The 22,651-nt window shown below is 37.9% G+C and overlaps 2 protein-coding genes across 5 annotated transcripts; one reads left to right on the top strand and one right to left on the bottom strand.

Moving 5' to 3' along the window:
• Positions 1 to 4,758: 4,758 nt before the first annotated feature.
• On the bottom strand, positions 4,759 to 18,019 carry acp7 (acid phosphatase 7, tartrate resistant (putative)). 2 transcript variants are annotated; one of them, XM_079262677.1, is made up of 15 exons: positions 17,688 to 18,019; positions 16,898 to 17,014; positions 16,615 to 16,754; positions 15,761 to 15,961; positions 15,466 to 15,648; positions 13,020 to 13,045; positions 12,124 to 12,221; positions 7,955 to 8,017; positions 7,117 to 7,231; positions 6,882 to 6,995; positions 6,244 to 6,310; positions 5,829 to 5,896; positions 5,672 to 5,743; positions 5,171 to 5,308; positions 4,759 to 5,079 (listed from the first exon to the last, which is right to left on the bottom strand). In XM_079262677.1, exons 3-15 carry the CDS (start codon positions 16,721 to 16,723, stop codon positions 5,014 to 5,016), a joined length of 1,320 nt encoding a protein of 439 aa, XP_079118803.1. In that variant the 5' UTR covers positions 16,724 to 16,754; positions 16,898 to 17,014; positions 17,688 to 18,019; the 3' UTR covers positions 4,759 to 5,013. The 2 variants fall into 2 exon arrangements, with proteins under 2 accessions (XP_079118803.1, XP_079118804.1); XM_079262678.1 differs by lacking the exon at positions 17,688 to 18,019 and adding an exon at positions 17,085 to 17,181.
• LOC306772996 (KATNB1-like protein 1) lies at positions 17,387 to 22,486 on the top strand. 3 transcript variants are annotated; one of them, XM_079262681.1, is made up of 11 exons: positions 17,441 to 17,500; positions 18,298 to 18,353; positions 18,511 to 18,623; positions 18,729 to 18,766; positions 18,852 to 19,128; positions 19,219 to 19,334; positions 19,404 to 19,454; positions 21,180 to 21,269; positions 21,379 to 21,483; positions 21,989 to 22,082; positions 22,185 to 22,486. In XM_079262681.1, exons 3-11 carry the CDS (start codon positions 18,516 to 18,518, stop codon positions 22,215 to 22,217), a joined length of 912 nt encoding a protein of 303 aa, XP_079118807.1. In that variant the 5' UTR covers positions 17,441 to 17,500; positions 18,298 to 18,353; positions 18,511 to 18,515; the 3' UTR covers positions 22,218 to 22,486. The 3 variants fall into 3 exon arrangements, with proteins under 3 accessions (XP_079118806.1, XP_079118808.1, XP_079118807.1); XM_079262680.1 differs by lacking the exon at positions 18,298 to 18,353 and having other exon boundaries at positions 17,387 to 17,500; XM_079262682.1 differs by lacking the exons at positions 18,298 to 18,353; positions 22,185 to 22,486 and having other exon boundaries at positions 17,387 to 17,500; positions 21,379 to 21,487; positions 21,989 to 22,085.
• The last annotated feature ends 165 nt before the right edge of the window (positions 22,487 to 22,651 follow it).

Raw genomic sequence — 22,651 nt, 5'->3', positions numbered from 1 at the left:
AAGGATTGGTTATGCCAGTGTTTTTCAACCACTGTGCCATGGCACACTAGTGTGCCACGAGAGATCATCAGGTGTACCCTGAGAAATTACCCAATTTCACCTAATTGGTCAAAAAAGCAGCTCTGTGTTCATCCAAACATGGCCCCAGTGAAAGATAAGAATTCCATCTTCTTGTATTTATCTGATTTCTATTCAAGAGGCTTTGAGAAGATGGACTTTATATTAATAATATGGACTTTAAAAAAAATAAAACAAAAAGAAAAGCAACATTTTGGTTTGTTGTGTGCCTTGTGATCTTTCAGTGAAAAAAAAGTATGCCTTGGTTCAAAAAAGCTTGAAAAACACTGGGTTATGCCACTAAACCAACTTAAGTACGCACAACACTATCAGAAGAGCCCCTTATTGACTAAGACCCCCCCCCGAAAGGTCTGAAAGTTACGCAATGCATCTTTAAGCATGAAAAACAGAACAGTATAATTCAGCATGCTACCCATTAAAGCCAATGTTAATAAGGAAAATGAATAAATCTATTGATGCAGAACAAATTCAGAGTTTATTAATCTAAAGAAGTGGAAACACTTCTATAACATGCAGGGCAGTGGTTAGGGAAGAACTGGGTTGATTCTTGTACTTTGCTTCAGAAACACTGGAAGGAGTCCGAGGAATCTCTCAGACATGACTGTATCATGACCAGTTTCAGTAAATATCACAAAAAAATTATATTTATATAAGTTATGATGTTCTGCTTTAATAAAGTACTGCAAAACATAAGGAGCAGCTGCAACACAAAGTATTATAGTAACTTTAAGTGCATATGCTTTAACAATCAAGCTAGAGAGCACAAAATGATATAAAATGTTTTTGTTCTGTTTGACAAACTCATTTTGCTGCATTTTAAGCAGATTTCAGTTGGACTGAAGTTTAATATTCAGTTTGATATTTTGTTTAGTTGCAGGATGACAAAGAGACAAGCATGATAAGCTTATGAGTATTAATTTAAAAGATATATTGCTGCTAAAGGTAACCTAAGATCTACACAGGGATGCCATTTCATTTCATTTTTGCCATTGAAAAAAACATAGGTTGTGTCCTACCAATAAGCAGCATGCAGAACATTGTTGGGAGCATTAAGGAGCTTCACATATTAATGTAATCTAAGACCATTCCTGTAGTAATCCCAGTGACAGCCAGATCAGAATCCATAACTCATGCATGTTCACAGTGACTGGATGTTTCAGCAGGTTAAGAAGTGATTGAAAATGTGGTACGAGTCCTGTTTGCACCATGATGGAGTGCAGCCTTACGTGACCATTTAATCAATGTCTTCCAGTTGTCAAAGAAAAAAAAAATCTCACATTCGAACAAGATCTGAGTACCTTTTCATGGGTGACCCCAAGTCAATTTTTAAATGTCTTTCACCAGAACAGAGTCCCTCTGGGAAAACTGCACATTTTGACAGCAGACATGTCTCCTTGTTACGTTGACATAACTCACACTCCTGTGTGCTCTGTGGAGGCAGGGCACGTGTTGTCTGGCTCCCAAAAAAAAGAAGTTTATCTGTGAGGATCCTTAGATTCACTTTCAGTATTATCTCAACCCCAGCAGCCTGAACTCCCATGTCTCCAGAAATCAACACGCCCAGTCTGCTCCATTTCAGTTCACATATTTCTTACAGACAGAATGTGTTTAATATGTTCCCTCACACTTCATGTCAGCATGAAACAAGTCCGTTGCAGCATGGACACAATTATATTTATCCATCTTTTTTTACCTCTCCTGTAGCACTATACAGTGTTCACATGCTGTGTCTGTTGACGCTGCGCTGTGAAGCCTCGTAAGTCACTGTGGTGTCGAAAGTGGAATTATGGTAAGAATGTGCAATGACGTGCCGGGGCAGACTGTACTAGCTTGTTTTGTCTTGGTGGTGGTCTGAGGCTACTTAATAGCTGCGCTTTGGTTCTGGAAGAACACCGAGCTTGCGGATTGATTAAATAACCCTGAAATCCAGCATCTGAGGGCCTCTAATTCATTACACACATCCCAAGCGGGTTTGGCTTAACCCTATGATCAAAAGCTGCGCCTGGATCACCAGTAGAGACAAAAACCACACAGAAGCCTCTGGTGTCTCCTTGGGGGATTTGTTGTTGAGTGCTCGAAGCAACTAGAGACTTTTGCAAGTAGATAGATAATGTTGGTAAGCCACAGAGTTTAACTGAAGAAAACTCTGGAGAGGTTTTTACAAAGGGGCTTCATGGCTTTTTGGTTTAGTTTGAGACATATGCGGTCTTAAGCAAGTTCATTATCTGTCGTTTTACGCTGCCTTAAGCTTGGGAATGGGTTTATAGCTGTTGGTATGTCATCAGAAATTAGGCCACTGTGATGAAGTTACTTTAAGGAGGAAGACGTGCCATGCCTCCAAGGGCTTGCTGAGCATTAGTAAGGCCCTGTTATGTTGGGTTGTCAACTTTCAATGAACTGAAACTGAGGTTTCAGTTAAATGTGGCCGCACACTGCTCCTTGACCTCTTTGCAGTTTGTAACAGTACAGATCTGTACAATCAGTGAAATAAAATAATGTTTTAATAGTTCATATTATGCCTGAGGGTAAATGCAATGCAATGCAACTTTGTTTATAATGCACTTTAAAAACAACAAAGTTGACCAAAGTGCCACAATGTGCAGAGTTAAAACTAAAAACAGAATAAATAACATATAAGAGGACAATTAAAATGTAAAATACTACAACTAAAAGTAAAATAATTACAATCAATTCAAAGCAATCCAAATAAAATCAGATAAAAAATGTCAACTTGTCATTGTGTGGAAAAAACCAGAGTAAACAAATTGGTCTTCAGCAGGTGCATTAGATGCCTGTATAATGTATAAAGGCAGATTATTCCACAGTTTAGGTGCTGCTACTGCAAAAGCCAATTCACCTCTGACCTTCTGTTAAGTCCTTGGTACAGTCAGGAGAAGTTGGTCAGCCGACCTGAGAGACCGAGAGGAGCTCATAGAGATATTGTGGGACAGTACCATTCAAACTTTTAAAAACAATTAAAAGCAACTTAAAAAGATAAGGTAAAGATGTACAATTCCTGAAAGAGAGATTTGTAAAGGCAAACTGAAATTTCTTGTTGAAAAAAAAAAAAAAAGTTTTGTATTATCCATCTATTTAGCACACCCATCTATCCATTCCTGTTTACACCAAGCTGGGCCCAACACAGAAATACTTCATTCTTCAAGTCAATATAAAATCACCAGTGAGCCTTAGTAATTTCCTTTCTACAAAGAACGTACCTGAGCAACAATACAGCACAACCTATGGCAGTAAACACATAATATTTCAGCAACAGGCACATAATCTGAAATGAGAGATCATTTTCTTCTTGGTCTTTTTTTTTTTTTTTTCTGGATTGCAATAAATTTTTTCCCCCTGCAAAAATCACATGCACAACAAGATGAAGAATGTGTGCGCCACAAGATCTGTTCATTATTCAAGCTTGAATTTTCCATCCATCTGTTCCTGCAGCATGCATTGGAAATAGATGGGTGGCTTGAAGACAACCAGTTTTACAAATGTGGTCACTGACAACTGTAAACAAAAGCTTGGATCCGGCCTCTGCAGCTCCTAGCCTTGTCTTCCTTAGATCTCTCAATCTGTGGCACATAAGTAGACTGGCTGCGGCACAGGCTATTCAGAGGCTAGGAACTCCGAAAAGCATGGCACTCTTAAATTAAAGTAGTTTTGTGACCACGTAGTAGGCAAAAACAGCAGACGCATGTGAGTGTTTTCTTGTCTGTTTCTTCTGCTACTGCACTGTGGGGCATCGACATAGGAGAGGAATTCAACAAATCTGTGCTTAGTAATAGACATGCCACCGACTCCTGATATACAGGAGATATACTTTGCATTTTCTACAAGAACTGTAAGTTCCTGGAGTTGTTTTGACGTATTATGTGAACTGCTATAAAGTTTTCAATTCATGTTTTTGTTCCATCATTTGGGAGAGAAATACTTTTTGTAGTATTTCCAAAAAGAGGTTTCATTCACACATCTTCTCCCGTAGTCCTTCATGTGCTTTGGATGAAAAATGTCTGAATAACACACTGTATGGTCATCTTGGTTTGTCATGGTAACAGATTATTGACTTTTTGTAAACAGGAATGAACAAATATGAGTGCATGCTAGCAGACAGCTAAAAGGCAGAGATGCATATCCTTAATGCTGGTTTGCCAGTAATCATCAGGACCAGCCTGCAGTTATTAGGAATTAATTGGACCTTAGTTAAAGAGCCTCGTCTGACTCTGCATGAAATTCAGCCACAAGCATTCATGTGTTACATAACGGTGCTTTTGTGCAGGCAAGGACTTCCATGTGTCTTTTTTTTGTATCTCAGATCCTGACGACCACACAGATGGACCATGAAATGAGCTTCCAATATCCTGTTAGGATTAGCCAGGAGAGAGTCTGCCATCCTTTTAGAAGGAAATGGGGGGAGATCTGATCCCCTTAAGTGTGTTTGCAGGTTTTTCAAAATGAAAAATATACTTCCATGGGAATGGAGTCGTGTGACTGCCAGATTTCAAGCTGGCTCTTTTATATCTGCTGTCAACCGATTATTCAGGCAGCATGAACAAACCTTCACCTATCTGTTGACAAGATGTTAAAATAAATTAACTATTAAGGCAGCAGAGACGGATTACAGTGAGCAAATCCAAAAATGAATTTATTCAAATGTGTTGTTAATCTGTAGTGAAACAATAAAAAACTTTAGTAAATCACATATATACAATATACATTTACAGTAGGTGGTCATCATATGGTGGTCTTAGAGTTGATGAAGAATCATGGAAATGACTGAAATCACAAAGATTTGCTACTATTAATGAAAAAAAAATCCAAATTACCAGGAGTAAAAATGATTTCCATTGCATAATTGCTCTGACGCGGCAAAAAAATGTGCCTGTGTGAAACTCCAAATAAATTCCATAATGTTCGTTTTAAAGGCAGTCTTTATAACCAGGCAGATCGGCCATGTTTTTCCTTCACCACCCATATGCTGTCAATCACTTTGCCATACTGGAACACAAAGAGAAGGTCTTGTCAATTTTTAGAAAAAGAACTCCATGCTTAAAATACGTTATGCACGTGTTTGTCCACGTGTGCTTACCTGATCATCCGAGACCTGTTCCAAGTAGAGGTGGGTGGCGTTCACCAAGTGCATGCGGCTGTAGCCGTAGTCTGTGCTGCGAAAAGCGCTCCACTCTTTGGGGTTTGGATTGAACCTGTCAGTCTTCTCTCTGCAGCCCTGAGGAATATTCAAAAGTCATTAAACCGACTCTGGAAGAAAAGAGTCACATGCTCCTCTCGAACTCACTCCTCAAAGCCTTATTTGACATTTCAGCTGTGGCTCGACACAAGTTTGGCTGCATTTAGTTATGCTGATGACTAATCCCACTGTGGCTGGATGACAAAGCGTACCCTGCACCACTTGCCACCACATTAGAAAACTCTTTACCAGGCAGACAGCTGGTACTAAACTTATGTGGCAGACCAGCAGCTGCACAGACAGAGCTGTATACAATACTTGACAGTGTTTTTGTTGTGTACGGCACACATTGATCTATGTGGAAAAATGTTCACAGTAATGTGGTGATGTGAAAGTACTTACAGCAGAGCCTGTGATAATGTGAACTGGAGCCTTGGGGTTTACATATGGATGTTCTCTGCTCCCATTGTACACCTATAAAGGGTTAAACGGAGTGAAATGTACAACCAGAAAATGTAAACTACCAGAAAAGTTGAGATCTGAGTCTATAGACACTGACCTTGTCACCATAAACAGGCCAAAGTCTCTCATATGTGTGCTCATGTGCCCACAACTCCACATCCACTCCTGTAAAAATATTCAGAAACTTTACTGAATAATTATACACACAGCTTGACTAAAAACTACAGAATAATCCAGTTTTTCTCAGATCTTGTGCTGATTTAGTTTTGAGATTTCTCAGCAAACAACAAAAGCTGAAGATTAGAGCAACAAAAACTTGCCACTAAAGCTCAGTAGTTAAATGCAACAAACAAAAAGTCAGAGGAATGTAAAACAGAAGAGACATCCATCAGACCAAAGGCCTGCTTTTTTCCACAATGGCCTTTTGAGTTGCTCTGCTCACTGCAACAGTAAATTTGAGCTATCATTCATTTCTCATCGACACACAACTAGTTGCTGAACTTGATGGATACCATAGTGGTAAAGTAGATCCTCTAGACCAGGAGCTGGTGGTTTGGTGTCATTGCGCCCCATTCGGACCTGAAATATAACAGAGAAGAGTAATAACAGTATGAAAATGCTGCAGGAAATTCAATCATACCCATGCCAGCCTCACTCTGAGAAGTGCTTACTGCTAAGAGAAGAGAGTCAAAGTGGAAACTATTTGGTCCAAATTACAGAGATTATGGCAGTATACCATACTCAGTGTGCTTATGGGCTGTGATGGGGCCCGGGGAGTCTGCAGCATGCCTAACATGTCTGCTACCAGCAGCAATTTAAAGGTTAAGCAACATAGTAAAAATAAATCCTACAATTTGTTTCATGTCATAAAATAAAATTGCTTTATTATTTGCTTAACTAGGAACATGATTTATAAATAAACTGCAGTCGCTCTGACAATAATCCTCCAGGTGTTTTAATGTAATGATGTAATTTCTCTTGCTTAACCTCATTAAATTAAAATTAGCTGTGTCATTAAAATGTCAGCGATAAAAAGGAGTTTACCCATACAAGCAGTTAAACTACACAAGTCTGAGACATGAGCGCACAATCTGCTCCATGAGAAAAGTGGCAAAGTGAAGGATTAAACAGATTTAATAATGTGATTTACATATGAGTCAAAGTTGGTACAGTCATCCTGGTCATCATCAGAGCAGTACATAGGTCTGTGTCCCATGGTGATGATCCATGGACGCACTGCTCTGTTCTCTGGCTTGTTGGCCTCCTAGGTCAACATAAAGACACAAAAAAGGACAATTTAATAAAGAACGAGAAACAAGTGGGTTTTAAAAAAAGTTCTTTCAAAGAAAATAATGTACTAAAAGAAAGAAAAGGAAGTCATTAACCTCTAGGTCTTTCTTTAGCCACTCGTATTGTTTGAAAAGAAGCTCCAGGCCAAAGTCGAGATAGAAGTAAACCTCCGTGGAGAGGGAGACGATGTGTGCTGACCCCAGGTTCCAGCTGCAGACACATATCGTTAAAATGATACACAGCCTTGACCCAGTAGAGGAAGCATGCTGAAAGCCCTCCGATAAGCAAGAACAGGCTTCAGTTTAAACTTCACATAGTGTGAAAATAGTCAAAAATCCAAACCATGTTTTGACACCAGCGTGTTGCTGCTAAATGCAAAAAGTGCTGCCTTTCATCCAGAAGAGGATACTCTGCGACAACGTCTCTGTGTTAATTGTGCTTATTGGAAGACAAGATGCAACAAGCAACAGAACTTCAGAGAGTCACTCAGTCGCCTCCCTGGAGTTCCTCTATGCTTCTCCTGGATCCTAAGCATGCATGAGTAGAGGGCTCTCAGCCAGCAGGCCTGTCTGCATCCAGGCCTGTGGAGAGTAGGCCTGTGGTTAAGAAGGGTATTATCTTTCTATCTCAGAGAAGGAGGTCTGCAGTGAGCAATGAGTCACCAAGTTAGATGTATAGCTCCTTTGTGTAGTCTGAGTGTTCCTCAGATAGGAGACAAGTGAGTAAGAGAAGGCTGCTAAACACTCCTCTGCTGACTCTTAGAGCTTGTTAAGACTTACTGAAATACAGCAGGAGCTTTGGTACATTCTGTTGGTCAAAATATTTATCTTTGATAGGGCCGTGTGTGCTGCTTCCATCTGCTTCCAGTGATACAGTGTTTTATTCTTTCACTTTAGCACATGACAGGAATCTCCTCTAAAGCACCTTCCGTACCTGTACCAAAGGCTCTCGGTCTGGCCTGGCATGCTGAAGCGATTCTTGTAGTTGGAGAAGTTGCTGTGAAAAAAGAAGATTGTGAGAAATGCAACTGGACTGATCATGCAATTGAGATTCTTTAACTATGTAACAAACAGCAATTTGCACCACTAACTACTGCTTTCTTTTAGTTTGTGGAAGATATACTAGAGCTAAAAAAAAAAAAAAAAAAAAAAAAAAAAGTTGTTGCATTGAAAATACACTTAAGATAATTCCAAGCGGTCTCTAAAATATATGCCATTTCAACTTGGTGGAAAACCTGAAGTAGTAGATCATTGGACAAAAACAACCATTAATCTGGATGAAGCTTCAGAAAACTACAGCAGTTCCTTGGTATTTAGATAAACCTGCACACTCCTCTATGCAAGTGATCAGTGCCTGGGTTTTCAAATTAAAGACTGTGCGGAAGTACAGATGTAGCTCCATGACCTCACCCTATGCAGCTGACTTATGGTCAGTTTCTGGAGCCAGCTAATCAAAATTTGGGCAACATTGAGGAGCCTGGGTGGAGATGAAGCAGGATAAGCAAGAAGGAATCTCAACCATTGAGTGTGCTACCAGTTCCAGTCGAGCAAATTTGCCTCTAAATACAGCCCTCTAAAACCATAACATCTTACTAAAAGAGGTTATTTTAGATCCTTCAGTCACTGAAGGAATCACATTCATAATAGTGGTTTCAGTGTTGAGTCATGGTGGTTGTTATGGATCCAAATATAGGAGAATGCTTTCAGGGACCTGTGTACGCTGGCTTTTTTTCACTGCAACAAACTTACTGGACAGCACATAATTATACCTGAATACTCAGAACAGCATCAACCAGAAATGTAGAAATGATACAAAGGCCACTGCAAAAAGAAAAGGGAAAAACCTTCTGGACTCCAATCCACTTGACTCTTTTCATGGTTTTTCCCTCCAGCATGTAAGAGGGAGCCAGTCTTCTCAACGGGCCATTAACCAAGCGAGGTGATGGGGATAACTGTTTTCTTATCTTACATAAGGGAGGAAAGGGAGCAGGGGAATATGCAGTATCCTCGACAGCAGCCGCAGTAGGGTGGGACAGTTCAGATCTCTGTGGTGACTGGGTTAGTGTCGGGTTAGAGGTAACTGGAGAACAGCAGGGTCACAGGTCAAGAGCCAGGAATGGAGACACAAAAAGAGAGGAGTTTTACTAATCCTGGATGGCTCGGACACTAATGATGCTCTGAGGTTGCAGAGAAACGATAAACACAATAATCTAGAGGTCAGTTTGTGAGCTGTGCAGAACTCATGTCCATCTTTAGCGACAGTTCATACTAATAATTCTCTAAATTATTATAATGATGTGCCATAAAAAATAAACACTTAAGTTAACAGGAAACACTGGTTGTTTTAGTAAAGATATCAATCCTATACATAAAATGTTTCAAGCTTTAAAAAAGGGACAAATAGGTTAAATTAAGAAGCTAATGATGAGATTTTCCCATCCCAGTAAAGGTCATGGCACTTAACAGTCCTCATATGGATGAATACTCCCATCATGTGGCTGGGAAAGGCACGTGCATGTACTCAGAATAAATACACAACTTTTTGTCATTACTAAAAGAATAAAAATGATACTATGTAGTACACCCAAATGACAATGTTGCTCCTAAAAAAATCGTTTTTTTAAACTCTACAGCTTAAATGAAGTGAGAAGAAATATGACTTGCATATATGTGCTGATCAGCACTAAGGGAGTGCAGTGAACAATATGGGTTAATATCTAAGGCAAGGTATGCTTTCCACAGGAAAGAGTGTTGCCTCTCTGATAAAATAAACTGGATATACAAATTTTACATGCCAAGTTCAATATGAACAACCTGTCTTCATTAACTGACCCAACAAAATTCTCCTTCCTTGTCAGATCTTCCCTTTAATCATCTGATGAGTTAAATCCAGGCACTGAAACTAAAAAAGTTGCCACTCCGAGTCATCATATCGCTGTCTTCCCTCATGGGACATTGTTTCAAAAGGTGACCATTGCTTCTCTTTTGCTCCGAATGCCTGATGACCAGTCCACTGTACTTGGGGAACAGAGACAGTCCTGATTGGGGATTTAGCATCTTCTGGGGATCGGCTCTTCTCAGCCAGCTGGAATGCTGACTACAAACTTTTGTGGTTGGGCCTGTTTCGGCTGCTTTTCCCCCATTAGATTTTGAGGTTGGAAATAGAGAATTATACCAAGACAGAGAGAGCACAAACAAAAAAAAAAAAGAGGAAAAGCAGTGGCCAGCTGCTGGATATATTTGGATTCTGAACCACAGAACAAAACACACATGTGGGTATCAAGGAAGGCAAGGAGCTGGATTTTCGGTTATGTAATGCAGCGTCCTTGATATCAGGTTCTTTTGTCAGGATGTAGCGCCAAGAAAAAGAGACTATCGTTAGCAGCTCTTTAATAAAGACCAGACAGTAGACATATTACAAATCACAAGGCTGTCCCAATATAGCTGGGACAAGTAAATATTATGGTAGAGGATCTGGTACTTCTTAAACGTTTCAATATGCAAGAGACACATCGCTGAACACAGTAGCTGCTGATCCTTTGGATAAAAATCACAGCTAAGATTTTGTCTTTTAACTGAGGACTTAAACAGAATTATTTATTACCTCCTCCAAGTAGGTGAAGGAAGTTGCAGTATATCTTGGCCGGCGTTTATCTGTTCGTTTATTTGTTTGTTACCAAAATTTTCTGGATAGACTTTTAGGATTTTGATTTCTGAGAATGGGTCTTGGGCTAAATTAGATTCCATGAAATTTAGGTAGCGATCTGGACCACCATCTGGATTCAGAAATATTTTTAAAGGATTCTTTATCATTGTGAGATAGGGCAATATACACTATATAAGCATATAGCTCCACAATAAATAGTCAGGGTGTTTGAAACACAGGAGAAGTCCCCAACAGGTTTTATGAGATATCAAAGTTAGATCTGAATCTCAACAAAATTCTGGGTGCTATCAAGAACAGGAAAAATCAGCGCAAGAGAACAAATTAAGAAACAAACATGCAACAAACACCAAAAAATAGCCAAGACATTGTGGATTCATTATAAATGGATCTAGGAATCTCATAGTGAATCCATATAAAATGAATGTAAGACTTTGACACACAGTGAGTGATAATAATGATATAGGTGGAAATCATCTTCTTGGCGAAGGTCTGAGCTCTCTGATTGATTTTTCTTGTTTGAACTGGACTGAAAATGCCAGACTAAAAAACAAACCTTAATGTTATATCTAAAAGAAAATAATCGTCTGTCAAATAAAGTCTTTTTTATTTTCTTGAACTTAACGGCACAGTCTTGTATCTCTATATTTAACGGTAGGAAGGAGAATAGATCTGTACAGAAAGTACTGCATGCATAGTCGCTTTACAAGCTGTTATCTAAATATCAAGCATTGCTGTTGTTGCATTTTAGTGTCTAAAATAACCTATGGATATTTTTCATTTAAAAAATATCCCATAATGCAAATTGAACAATGGGGTTTCTCTACCCAAGGGGGAAGAGTTTTTAAACTGATTCACCTTCTGTGTTTTATCATCATGCAGAGTCAGGACTAAGGCAACGCTTTAGAAGGCAAAGTTGGAAAATGTTCAGGATCTTTCTTAAAAATAATCAAACATTAAAATGAGTAAATCAACATCCTACAGGATGATGTTTTTTTTTCTCCAAAAACATCAGACTCAAGCTGACTATGAACTAAAGAACAACTATTGAGCTTATAATGGCTCACAGACGGTTAAATGTTTGGTTTGGAGTGCATTGCTTTGTTTACGTGATGGTTGCAGCGAAGTTTAGTTCAGATGTTTAGAGACCTAAATTTCTCTGATATGTTGGAAAAACATAGTGAAGAGATATCAGAGGAACAACTAATGGCTGATGAAGTGAGCTGGCCTTACCTACATGAAATAAATGCCTTGCATTTTTTTTTTTTTTTAACTCAAAATCCATTTTAGGATGAGGGGCTTAGGTTAGTTTGTGACCTGAGCAGGACATGGCAGAATTAAAAACAGAATTTATACAGGGAACAGTCTGATAGTTTCTATGTTTACGCCGGTCAAGAGTCACCTGTATTAAGAGCAATATAGACTTGAATTTCACCTACTATGTGGCTTCATGGTTGCCTGGACAGGTCATGTAGGGCACGTAGGCTGCTATGGACTGGATCTGCCTCATGAATTCATCCCCAATCCTGGCATTGTCCTACGACAGTGTCATTCAGTCATTAAATATGATGAAAAAGACAAAGAGTAAGTTCATTTCTGAGACTGCTTTGAGTTTCAACACCTTACAAAACAAACAGCAATGACACCAGGGTTTGTTTTAAGACATCCTAATACTAGGTGCATGGCTTTTAAAACACAATGTTGTCTTGATGGTTTTTACCTGCGGTAACCATTTATAATTTTCTCACTCTGTTTTTCTGTTTAAAATATAAGTGAAACCACATAATCTGCTTGAACATTCCAGTTAAAGACATCAATTTGGTGAATTATTTTGAAGATGTCTGCTTATTCGTTTTATCCTTCTCTCCATTTACAAAAAAACACACCAGTAATGCAGATTATATAATGGAAAATATTAGCATCCAAAGCAAAGTTATGTCTAAAACTAAATATGAAAGATGACAGCCAAGAGGATTCTGTTAGCAATACGAGATTTTGACACAGGATTTTTGGAATTGAATGGCACTATTTTTATTTATAAAATACTTAGGCGACATCTTTTTACTTCTCATCTTTCACCAAAGGCTTAATGCATCTGAAAGTAATGCTGACCATAAGCTAAACTATTCAGCCAGCGTGGAGCCAGTATATTCCCTGATAGTAAACAGTGGTGTGCTTTGGGTTATGTCATCCATCACTATGACTTTACAGGAATATCAAAAGGTTTGAAGAGTGAGGTTTTCATTTTAAAAAAATTGTTGTCAGTGACCTTAAATACAAATATAACATGATCAATTCTTTTCTGCAATATAGGAAAGATTAAAATGTTAAGTACCTCATGCATATCATAAGCAAAGTCCCCTGTAAAAAAACAGAAAAAAGATCTGCAGATTAGCATCCATAAACTTTACGTTACTCCCAAAATGCAGAATGTAAAGACAAGTATCTGAACCGTGCCAAAGAAGTGGTTTAAAAGCAGGACTACATTAAACCCTTAGTTTAATTACCCGTGTATTAGTTCTGAAGGACTGAGCAAGAAGCCGTTTGACATTGTTTTCTCCTGTAGTTAGCTGAAATGAAGTGTGTTTGCTAAACATGAGGCCTGTTTGCTAAACGTGTTGTACAGTTATGACCACAAATCAAATGAAAAAGAGAAGAAATTGTCTGGCTCTGCTAAGCAGCACCTCGAAAGCGCACCACGAAACACACTGTATCTTAATCTGCAAAAGATCTAGAGTATAAACAAGAATTTATAGTTTTGAAGAGAATTAAATGCCATTAGCAAAGTAATAAATCAGTGGACTTAAAAGGTACTAAAGAAATTTTTCTCTTTCCTTTAATTTTTTTCTTTCTTTTTTTTTAAGTTCAGACTATTTTCCACAACTTACCATCTTTAAGATTAGAACTCATAACCAGCTGTTAGCTATGTAGAAAATCATAGCTCATAGCTAAATAGCTAAATAATAGCTGGTAGCTATGATTTTCCAGATTTTTTTTGTTCATAGCCACAACAGCAACTCCAGCACTTCAATGTATGACAAAATAAACACGAGCAGAAAAATGTTTAAAGGGGTGCTATTATGCTATTTCAAGTTTTCTGAGCTTTCTACAGTGTTACAGTGTTGAATCCTCATCAGACATGTGAACGGCACCGTTTTTTTTATCGCCTAAACGCATGTTTGAGTTTGACTTTGAGTTCCAGCACGCTCTCCATTCGGTTTCCATGGCGACGAAAAACGCATCGTTTTAGAGAGTTTTTTCTACTTGGAAATCCTTGCGACGTCCCGGGGGATAAGGTTCGGTGATTGGTTACCTTCTACTGGTTAACAAGGGCATGTACAAACACATCAGGCGGGTGGAAAATGTTGGATGAAGTTATTTCCAACGATGGCTGGTGAGTTTACCAAAGAGAGACATCCTGCTGCATTCGTTGCTGTGGGTTGCTGTTTTCCACTTCGTTTTCAGGGTCTGATTCAGGTTCCAACATGTAGGGCTGTATGCTATATGTTGACATTGTATTTTTTTTAATTTTTTTTTTTAGTTTATATTAGCCTAATCCTTCTGTTTATGAGATGTTACAATGACGGCGAAAGCAGTTGCGGTGCTTGCTCCCGATGTAGTGCAGTGGCGGGAGGCGGGGCTTAATGCGGAAGAGTCTCAATCCACTCGTTTTGCCCGCAGGCTGATCTGACAGCCTACGGAGAGGGTCGGTTTGAAGTAAATAAAGCGATTTGGGGCAATAACTCGATCATTCCCAGCCCTTTTGGTCTCAGAAATAAAAATAAATTAGCCTGAAATGCACATAATAGTTCCACTTTAAATAGTCTTAATACGAGTGAATGATTGTAAGATATAATCTGTCTGGAAAGATGCAGCAGTAACACGAATGAATCTGTGCCCTTGATTCAAGCAGTATTCAGCCAGAACAAAGTGCAGATTACAGAATGTTCACTGTGTTTACAAATGTGCATGAAAATGACACCAGAAGGCAATAAAATGATTGAAAATGATTGAACTCTAAACAAATTCTGATATTCTTGGTATATTTAGTAGAATCACAGTTAAATGGCTCAGGTTTATGTCTTTATTTAGTAAAATAAATAATTCCCGTTCATTATATATTTATACCACTGTGATACCTGTTAAATAAAGACTATTCTGCCCCGTTCAGACAACAGGACTCCATGAGATTCTCCTCATGTGCCATTTTGATCATTATTTTTTCCTGTGAGGATCCATGAGGTGACTGGCTGAGATTATGAAGGACCATCTTGTCTGACTGGTTCATGCTGGTGAAGCTATGCACTTTCTGTTTCATTTCCTAACATAAAAACAGGTATGTCAGTAGGAAGAGGGTTTCAAATGGCGATACATTTAGAAATCTTATAAAGAAGTTCAAAAAAATATTATTCCTTTTCTGTTTTTTGGGTTGTGACAAATAGAGTCACGTGTTTGGCAAACACACTTTTACAACATGCATCTGTCTTCCTTATAACCTTCTTGATTGTCTGGTGAGTCCAACCCATAAGGTTCAAAAGCAAATGCTGTAAATGATTAATAAAATACTACTCACAATTATAACCACATAGATATCCATTACTTTGTTAAATAGCTCTACTGGATGTCAGCAGACTAACTTGATCTGCTTTATGTTAGTACTCTGTTGTAAGTTGTGTTGGGCATCTGTAGATGTGTAATGGTTGTGTTCCTGCTGATAAAACTTAACACGCCTTTGCTTTTAGAGTGCAGAATATTAATATCTACATCCACAGAAAAATTACCTATGTGCAAAATGGCATCATACATGCCAAGCTGAGTCTCCTTTTGCAGTCGAGCCAAAGACTGAGGGTTTTCATTGCCCAGATCACCATACAGAACAAACCTGGGGCTGAAAGTAGAGCTGTCGTTCAGAGCAGTGAAAAAAAACACATCACTCCAGCCTTCATCACTGCCACAGTGGTAAACTGAAAACAACAACAACAACAAAAAAAAGAAACCTTCAAACATGTGTGTTTAAAATGTTGAGACTGTCTGAGAGCCAAAAGCAATCACCAGTAATATCACAACCCAACCCACCATATGTAGCAGCAGGTTTAAGGTCCATGAGGGTCACTCTGTGGATGAACATCTCCCTTTTTTCCTCTCCTGAGTCCACAAACAGAGTAGCGTCCCCTCGGCTGCTCATCTCAAAGAGCCGACCACCGAGAAGGCCATACTCCACCTTGCTCTCTGTCTTATTGAAAGTGGTCCAGGTTACCACCATGGAGCCTGGTACTCCTGCAAAGCAAAAAACCCAGCTTTCGAAAAAGTGATAAAATCCCAAATGTAGAAGAAGGACTGGATTCACTTACAGATAACATTTATAAAAGTCAAGAAATGCTTGTAAAAAAAAAACAAAAAAAACCTGACTCTGTCAGAGCAATGAGTTTGATTTAGCTGCTGGAAGAATATTCACCATGAGCAGACAACCGGCCAGACAATTTACTCAAGACATCAAGTCATCCAAGTATTACCACATGTGCCTTTAACCTACAACACGCACAGACCAGGGGCATGTCCAAGGGCCCTGGATAGGCTGTTGGATGTTATTATTGTAGAGAAAAAAATCAAAAAGCTTCATCAACAATCCCTGTCTTACCTCCACAAAATCAAATAAAACACACAGGACTAGATAAAGTGAGTTCTAATGTCAGTCAACCTGTTGCAAAGTGACAATACACACACACACATATATATGTATATATATGTGTATATATATATATATATATATACATACATATATACACACACACACACACACACACACACACACACACACACACACACACACACACATATATATATGTGTGTGTGTGTGTGTGTGTGTATGTATATATATATATATATATATATATATATATATCATTATTCATAACACATCAAACACTTACCTCCATACGAGAGGTGAACCTGCTCTGGCTGAGTCCAAATAGGAGGAACACCAAAAACCAACAGGGGTGCAAGGCTTAAAAAAGTGAAGGCAGTGTAAACAGGTACCATTTTGACATGGGGCTGTTGGCATAAATACCTGCTGAAAAAGTCAAGCACACAGAACAAAAAACAGTACAGTCATTTTAACCACATGATCTTTAAGTCTTTCACACCAATAATCACAATGCACTCAAGTGTAAGGACACATGATGTGGATGAAAATACCAGCATAACTGAGCTTACCTCAGTAGCAGCTTACAAAGTGCTGAGTAGCAGTAGCCCACAAACTTGCAGACTGATTTTCAGTCTCTGATAAGGAAGTCCACATCAGTTAACTTGAGGACAGCTTATATGGTGAAACTACAAAACCAAAAGAGCAGATTCAGCAGTAAGAACAGAAACAGATGATGTATCAGTAAAATCAGCTGACCTGGTTTTATGTAGACCTTTCAGGGCAGTAGAGCTGTAAAAACAAGCTCGAGTCTAGAGGCTAAACACACAAGCCAAGGCTTGCCTCAGATCAGTGAAGTGGTGGGTGAAAGCACAATCTGGGTAATGGCTCATGAACATAACAAGCTTTAATTAAAGCTAGAACAAGTTCAGGTCATACTATTTACAAATAGTGGCCCAGTTGATCATAGCAGCTTAACTGACTGCTGCTGACACACCGCAGCTTTAACACAGCGTGTTTTGTTTTGAATCTCGCATAATTATTAGGTCAATACTCGCCAGAGGGTGCGCAGTGTCCCAGCTGCACATGAATGGGCTATTTTATATTCTGATACTGGGCGGTAGCTAACGTCTGTCAGTGCTGTTGCCCCAAGATATTATCAGCGTTTAGATGGGGTGAGTACACCTATTATTGTGATTTTTCTTTTCGTTTAAGTCATATTATCTGGTATACGAACACCAACATTACTTGTTAGTGTTTTGCCTTATAAGCTGTTAGCTGGTTGCTTTGATTATGGTGCGTGTTCACAACGACCACCTAATACGCTAAGTACAGTTTATTTCGTCTGAAGACAACACTTACAGTTTGGTAGCCCGGACTGAATTGTTATTTCCAAATGCAAAAATAATTCTTTTCGAAATAAACTAGCTATATGTTTAACTTTAGACACAACTACTCGCTGTTCCGCCGGAGCTTCTGAACAACGTCATTATGCCGAAAAGAATAACATTGCCCAAGAGCATGATGGGAAATTGTGTTTTTAGGGGCAAGCAGACTCTAATATAAGTGAATGGTTACAGAAAACTTATAAAACTTAAAAAATATTACTTTTTTTTATACTTAAATATTTCAATAGACTTTTTTCCATACACTGCTTGAACAAAAGTATAATATTAGAAATGTTAGATACCAAGGAGCCCAACATATCAACAGATAAGTGTATGAAAAAAGATTTCCCTTTATTGTGTGATTTTTAAAGGATAAAAATGCTACATTTTTCTATATTGACTGTGGCAAGACAATTTTTAATGGCAACGTCATGTCACCACCGACACCAAATATAAGTTACAGGTTTTTGGAGTCTGAAAGCTGTGAGTCCATGTTGTATGTTCTTGTCTTGACTAATAATCTTTTGCTGCATATAATCATCATCTTCTTCTCTACTTTCGTGTTTCTCCATGGTTGATTAAAGACCACTAGAGCCTTAAAAAAATAATCTTTAGGTTGAAAACTGATGACTTCTGTAAGGTTAAGTTTATTTTTATTTATTTACACACATACACACATACACACACACACACACACACACACACACACACACACATATATATATATATATATATATATATATATATATATATATATATATATATATATATATATATACATTCCCTCTTTTCTTTAGATCTAATGGACTCCAACAGTGAAGATGGGGAGAACCACAATCTTGATCATGTCCTGAATTATGATGCAGCAGAATACAGAGTAAGCTACGCTCAAGGCAGAAACACAAAAGAGGTCAGCTGAGTGACTCATTATCACACAAATATATTTTTGAGAATTGTACCTAATTATTTGTTTTACAAAAACTTAAGCATTGCCTTCACTGCTTTCTCAATGCAGGGGAATTATAATAAACATGAAGAGTTTAACAAAAAAAGGTAATCCTTGCATGTTTTTATGTGTCATTACACCAGCTGGATTGTGGTTTTGAAAAGCATGCTTAAATATTTTCATCTCATCCAGGAACTCAGTTAGTCACTCTGGCAACCACCCCGGCAGAGTGAAGCGAGTAGTGTCATGTAAGAGGAAAACCCATCATCTGACAGTAGCTCGGAGGAAGCAGCTAGGATCTGGGAGGACTTGTGATGCAGCAAACAAGGACAATGAGAAGAAATACTTGCATGTCACACAGCAGGAAAAATTGTATTTGGATCAGCTGGAGTTCTCGTTAAATGTCAATAATAACCACAAGACGAGTAGAACTGGTTCTGAGCAAACAGAATACAGTATACTCTCTGAGGTGATCACCACAGACCACACCTGCGTTTTATAGTTTATGAATGACTATTCTCATGATGAAACTAAACACGATAATGTCTTTCTTTTTTAGCTAACTAAGGATCACAACACAATGACTGATGTACTGTTTGAAAGACATCTGAGAGTGAAGGTGGCTTTCACGCTGTGGCAGAGAAATGTCGGAGAGCTTTTGACATATTTTCTGAGGTATATTGCATGAATTTATTATACACACATAACATGCAGGACAGTTATTTATATACCTCTTTCCTGCAGAATACAAGACAGTGGTGTAATTGTGGACTTTCTTCCCTTGATATGCAAATGGTAAGCTTTGCATTATGCAACAAATTTAATATGTACATGTAACCGGTCAGTTTCCACGTTTTGCTGGTTAATACATTGTTGTGACACATTGTGATCTTTGGAGGAAGTCTTCTTTTAATTTCTGTCAACAAAGGAAAATAAAAACCACAATGTCAATCTGCCCACTCCAGTTCCTATACAAATAAAACATAACAAAACATACACCAGGAATGGTGACCCCTGGAATATCTCTCCACAACCCATCAGAATGCGACAATCAGCTTATTATCACTTAGAGACACGTATTGTAAAAATAAAGGTAAGAAACAAATAGGATGGATTGGGAAAATAAAATGATTAGATAATGGCACACACATCTTCTACTGGAAAATTGGAAGAAACAGGAGGGGGGCAGGGGTGTTCCCAAGAAGAAGGGGCTTATAAGTTTATGTAGACTGCAGGGAACTTCAGACATGCTACCACAGATCTTGTGCATTTATAAACCAAGGTTAAGGCATTTAAACGCCAATAACAGAGAAAAAATGCAATCCTTGTTTGAAAACAGTGTGGGTATAGCAAATATACACCAATATGCTCCATAAGAGAACATACAAAACACATTGAAGGTGAGACTTTTTAATATTTCACACAAAAAAAAATAGTAGCTCATTTTGAATTTGATGGCTGAAACATTAATTACAAAAGTTGCTAAGTGAGTAGCAGTAACAAGAAACAGTTTGAGCATGACTTGAAATAAACACTGCCAGAGGTAGGGTTTGACAATCTGCAGAAAACTTCATTTACAAATGATTGTGCAGTGTCAGAATGTTACATCTCTGGGCTGTTCTAGTGGGGAAAGGGAGCAACACAACTCCAGAAAGTGAAAATGAGAACACAGCTTTAACAAGTGACCTTTATGTTGTGACAGAGATTTAATAACAGAAAGGCACAGTGAGTTAAATAATATGAAAAGCAGTACAACTAAATAACATTAAAACAGACCCATGTCTGTAATTTAACACAAAGTAATGTTTTTTAATTTTGTCTTAACACTGTGAAAAGATTCAGTGCATTTCAATGTACGGGACATGGCAAGAATTCAGTGGATGAGTTACAGATTGCATGAAATCAGACCCTATTCTCCCCTAGAAGTCACTGCATAGCCTTTGGAACACCAGAAATGATTGTCTGTGAATGTACGTTCACCAGGCCATTCACAAATGCAAGTTAAAATAAAACTAGGCCATATATAAAAGTCGCTGTTTGTGATCATTGCCATCCTCTCTGGTTCAAAATGAACTGATCGAACACCCTTGTGTCATCATTCAGTGGAAATATGGAGTTATTTTTTACTAACTTGTGCATTTTAACACCAACATTGAAAGGCATAGATAGGTTGCTCCTGTCCAAACAACATTTTTTTTAGCAAAGGTTTTGAAAAGCTGCATGTTTGCAGCCAACATCACTGCACTGTCCTTCTCAGTTCCCAGATGTCACTGACTGTTGTCAAATAATGAATGCTACTAAGTGATAAATTTATGCCTATCCAAACTATTGAGACATGTTTCCTGCTTCATTCTAAAGATGAGCTCATTTATCATGACATAGAAAAATATTTCTCAATTGTTTTTTATGCTTAATGTAAAAAAAAAAAGTTGGTTTCTGAGATTTTGCTGAAATGAATGTGATTAGTAATATTTCATGTGATTTTTTTTTAAAATTTTTTTATTTTTGTTGTATCTTCAGCATTGATGAGGATTCATCCAAGATATCCATTGGCTGTTGTGTTGACCTCTTTCCTTTAGTTAGGAAAGTCCTCAGCAGTCCCTATGAGGAGTGAGTGTTCCGGCTGTTTTACTTCAATTTATTATAGACTAAAGAGCATGAAGGCATAGAGTTTATACAATATTGGGATCATTTATTGTTGACCCCTTTGTTCTTATAGGTATATTGTTATTGGTCTCAAGTGGATATGTTCAGTTTTAAAGAACTGGTGGGAGGAGCTACGAGCGAGTGGCTACAACAGATCGACTCAGCCTCTCTTTGATGAGTAAGTACTGTTTACATATACATATATATATATATATATATATATATATATATATATATATATACAAACATACATACATGTATATAAATTAATTAATTAAATACTAAAAAAATGAAAGAAACAACTATTATAAACTGTACTACTGATGCCCACAGTAGACAGCCGCCAGCAACTATGGTGCTATATTTAGCAATTGTCAGACCCCTCTAGCAGCTCTTTTTAAAGAAAAAGTGACTATCAATAAGTCTTAGTTTTTCTGTGATATGTTTGTGTCCAAGAAAAACAGAAGTCAATGCAAATTTTAGTTCTGTAAAAAGATTTTGAAACATATTGTGGTTCTTCATAACATCCAGAAAACCAAACATACATATATTGTTATAGATCACAACACTTACAGAACAACACTTAATTTCTTTATTTCTAATATTTATGATATGTTTTTTTCTTTCATCATCATCTTCATCGTCATCATCATCATCATCATCATCATCTCCTTTTGTTGCAGAAATTTCCAAGTTTTTAATCAGCAGTTATGGGAGCTATGGCAACAGGAACCTCTCTTGAAATCTCTTCCTGGAGCAGCAGGACACATGGCAAAGGTTAGTGTATAAACACCTTCACAACTCTTGTCACTTTAATTTAACTTTTTCTTTTATGGGACAAATATGATTTGTCTCATTTGAATATTTTTTTCCCCTCAGGTTGTTGATTCCTACCTGCGTCAACTTGACTGACAGCAGTACATATCCAGGCATCTTTCCCTCTCAGCAGCTTCTAACAACATTAAGACTCTTCAGCAGAAAGCAAATGCAGCTGCTATTCTTTCCAATGACAATTATAAGATTGTACTGTGGACTTTATGTACTGTATCAGTGGACTTTCTGACAACTTGAACAGTTAAGAAGCTGAGAAGGCGGAATAAATGTTATGTCATATCTCTTCTTACATGCTCTGTTAAAATAATGTAACATATAATGTTTATTTCTTTATTTTGGTGCTGGGTTTGTGTGTGTGTGTGAGTGTGTGTGTGTGTGTGTGTGTGTGTGTGTGTGTGCATGTGTCAGTTTTACAAATTTTGCTTCAGCCTTCAGTTAGAAAAAAAAAAATCACCTTTTTCCATTTACTGCTCTTTTGTTTAATACAATGCTCAGTGTTTGTTAGCTCGATA

Source organism: Telmatherina bonti (genome assembly GCF_933228915.1).
Source record: "Telmatherina bonti genome assembly, chromosome: 22".
Classification (NCBI taxonomy): Eukaryota; Metazoa; Chordata; class Actinopteri; order Atheriniformes; family Telmatherinidae; genus Telmatherina; species Telmatherina bonti.
Note: the sequence above shows the minus strand (reverse complement) of the source record. Positions and strands in the feature narration are given on the sequence as shown.

Bases quoted from the DNA above. Each gene is read 5' to 3' on its own strand.
- LOC306772996 (XM_079262680.1), top strand. From the start codon at position 18,516: ATGGACTCCAACAGTGAAGATGGGGAGAACCACAATCTTGATCATGTC. The intron at 19,455-21,179 runs GTAAGCTTTGCA...TTGTATCTTCAG, and splicing joins CTTCCCTTGATATGCAAATG to CATTGATGAGGATTCATCCA. The intron at 21,270-21,378 runs GTGAGTGTTCCG...TTGTTCTTATAG, and splicing joins CTCAGCAGTCCCTATGAGGA to GTATATTGTTATTGGTCTCA.
- acp7 (XM_079262677.1), bottom strand. From the start codon at position 16,723: ATGGTACCTGTTTACACTGCCTTCACTTTTTTAAGCCTTGCACCCCTG. The intron at 7,232-7,954 runs GTACGGAAGGTG...ATGTGTCTGCAG, and splicing joins ACCGAGAGCCTTTGGTACAG to CTGGAACCTGGGGTCAGCAC. The intron at 6,996-7,116 runs GTTAATGACTTC...ATGTTGACCTAG, and splicing joins GGCTAAAGAAAGACCTAGAG to GAGGCCAACAAGCCAGAGAA.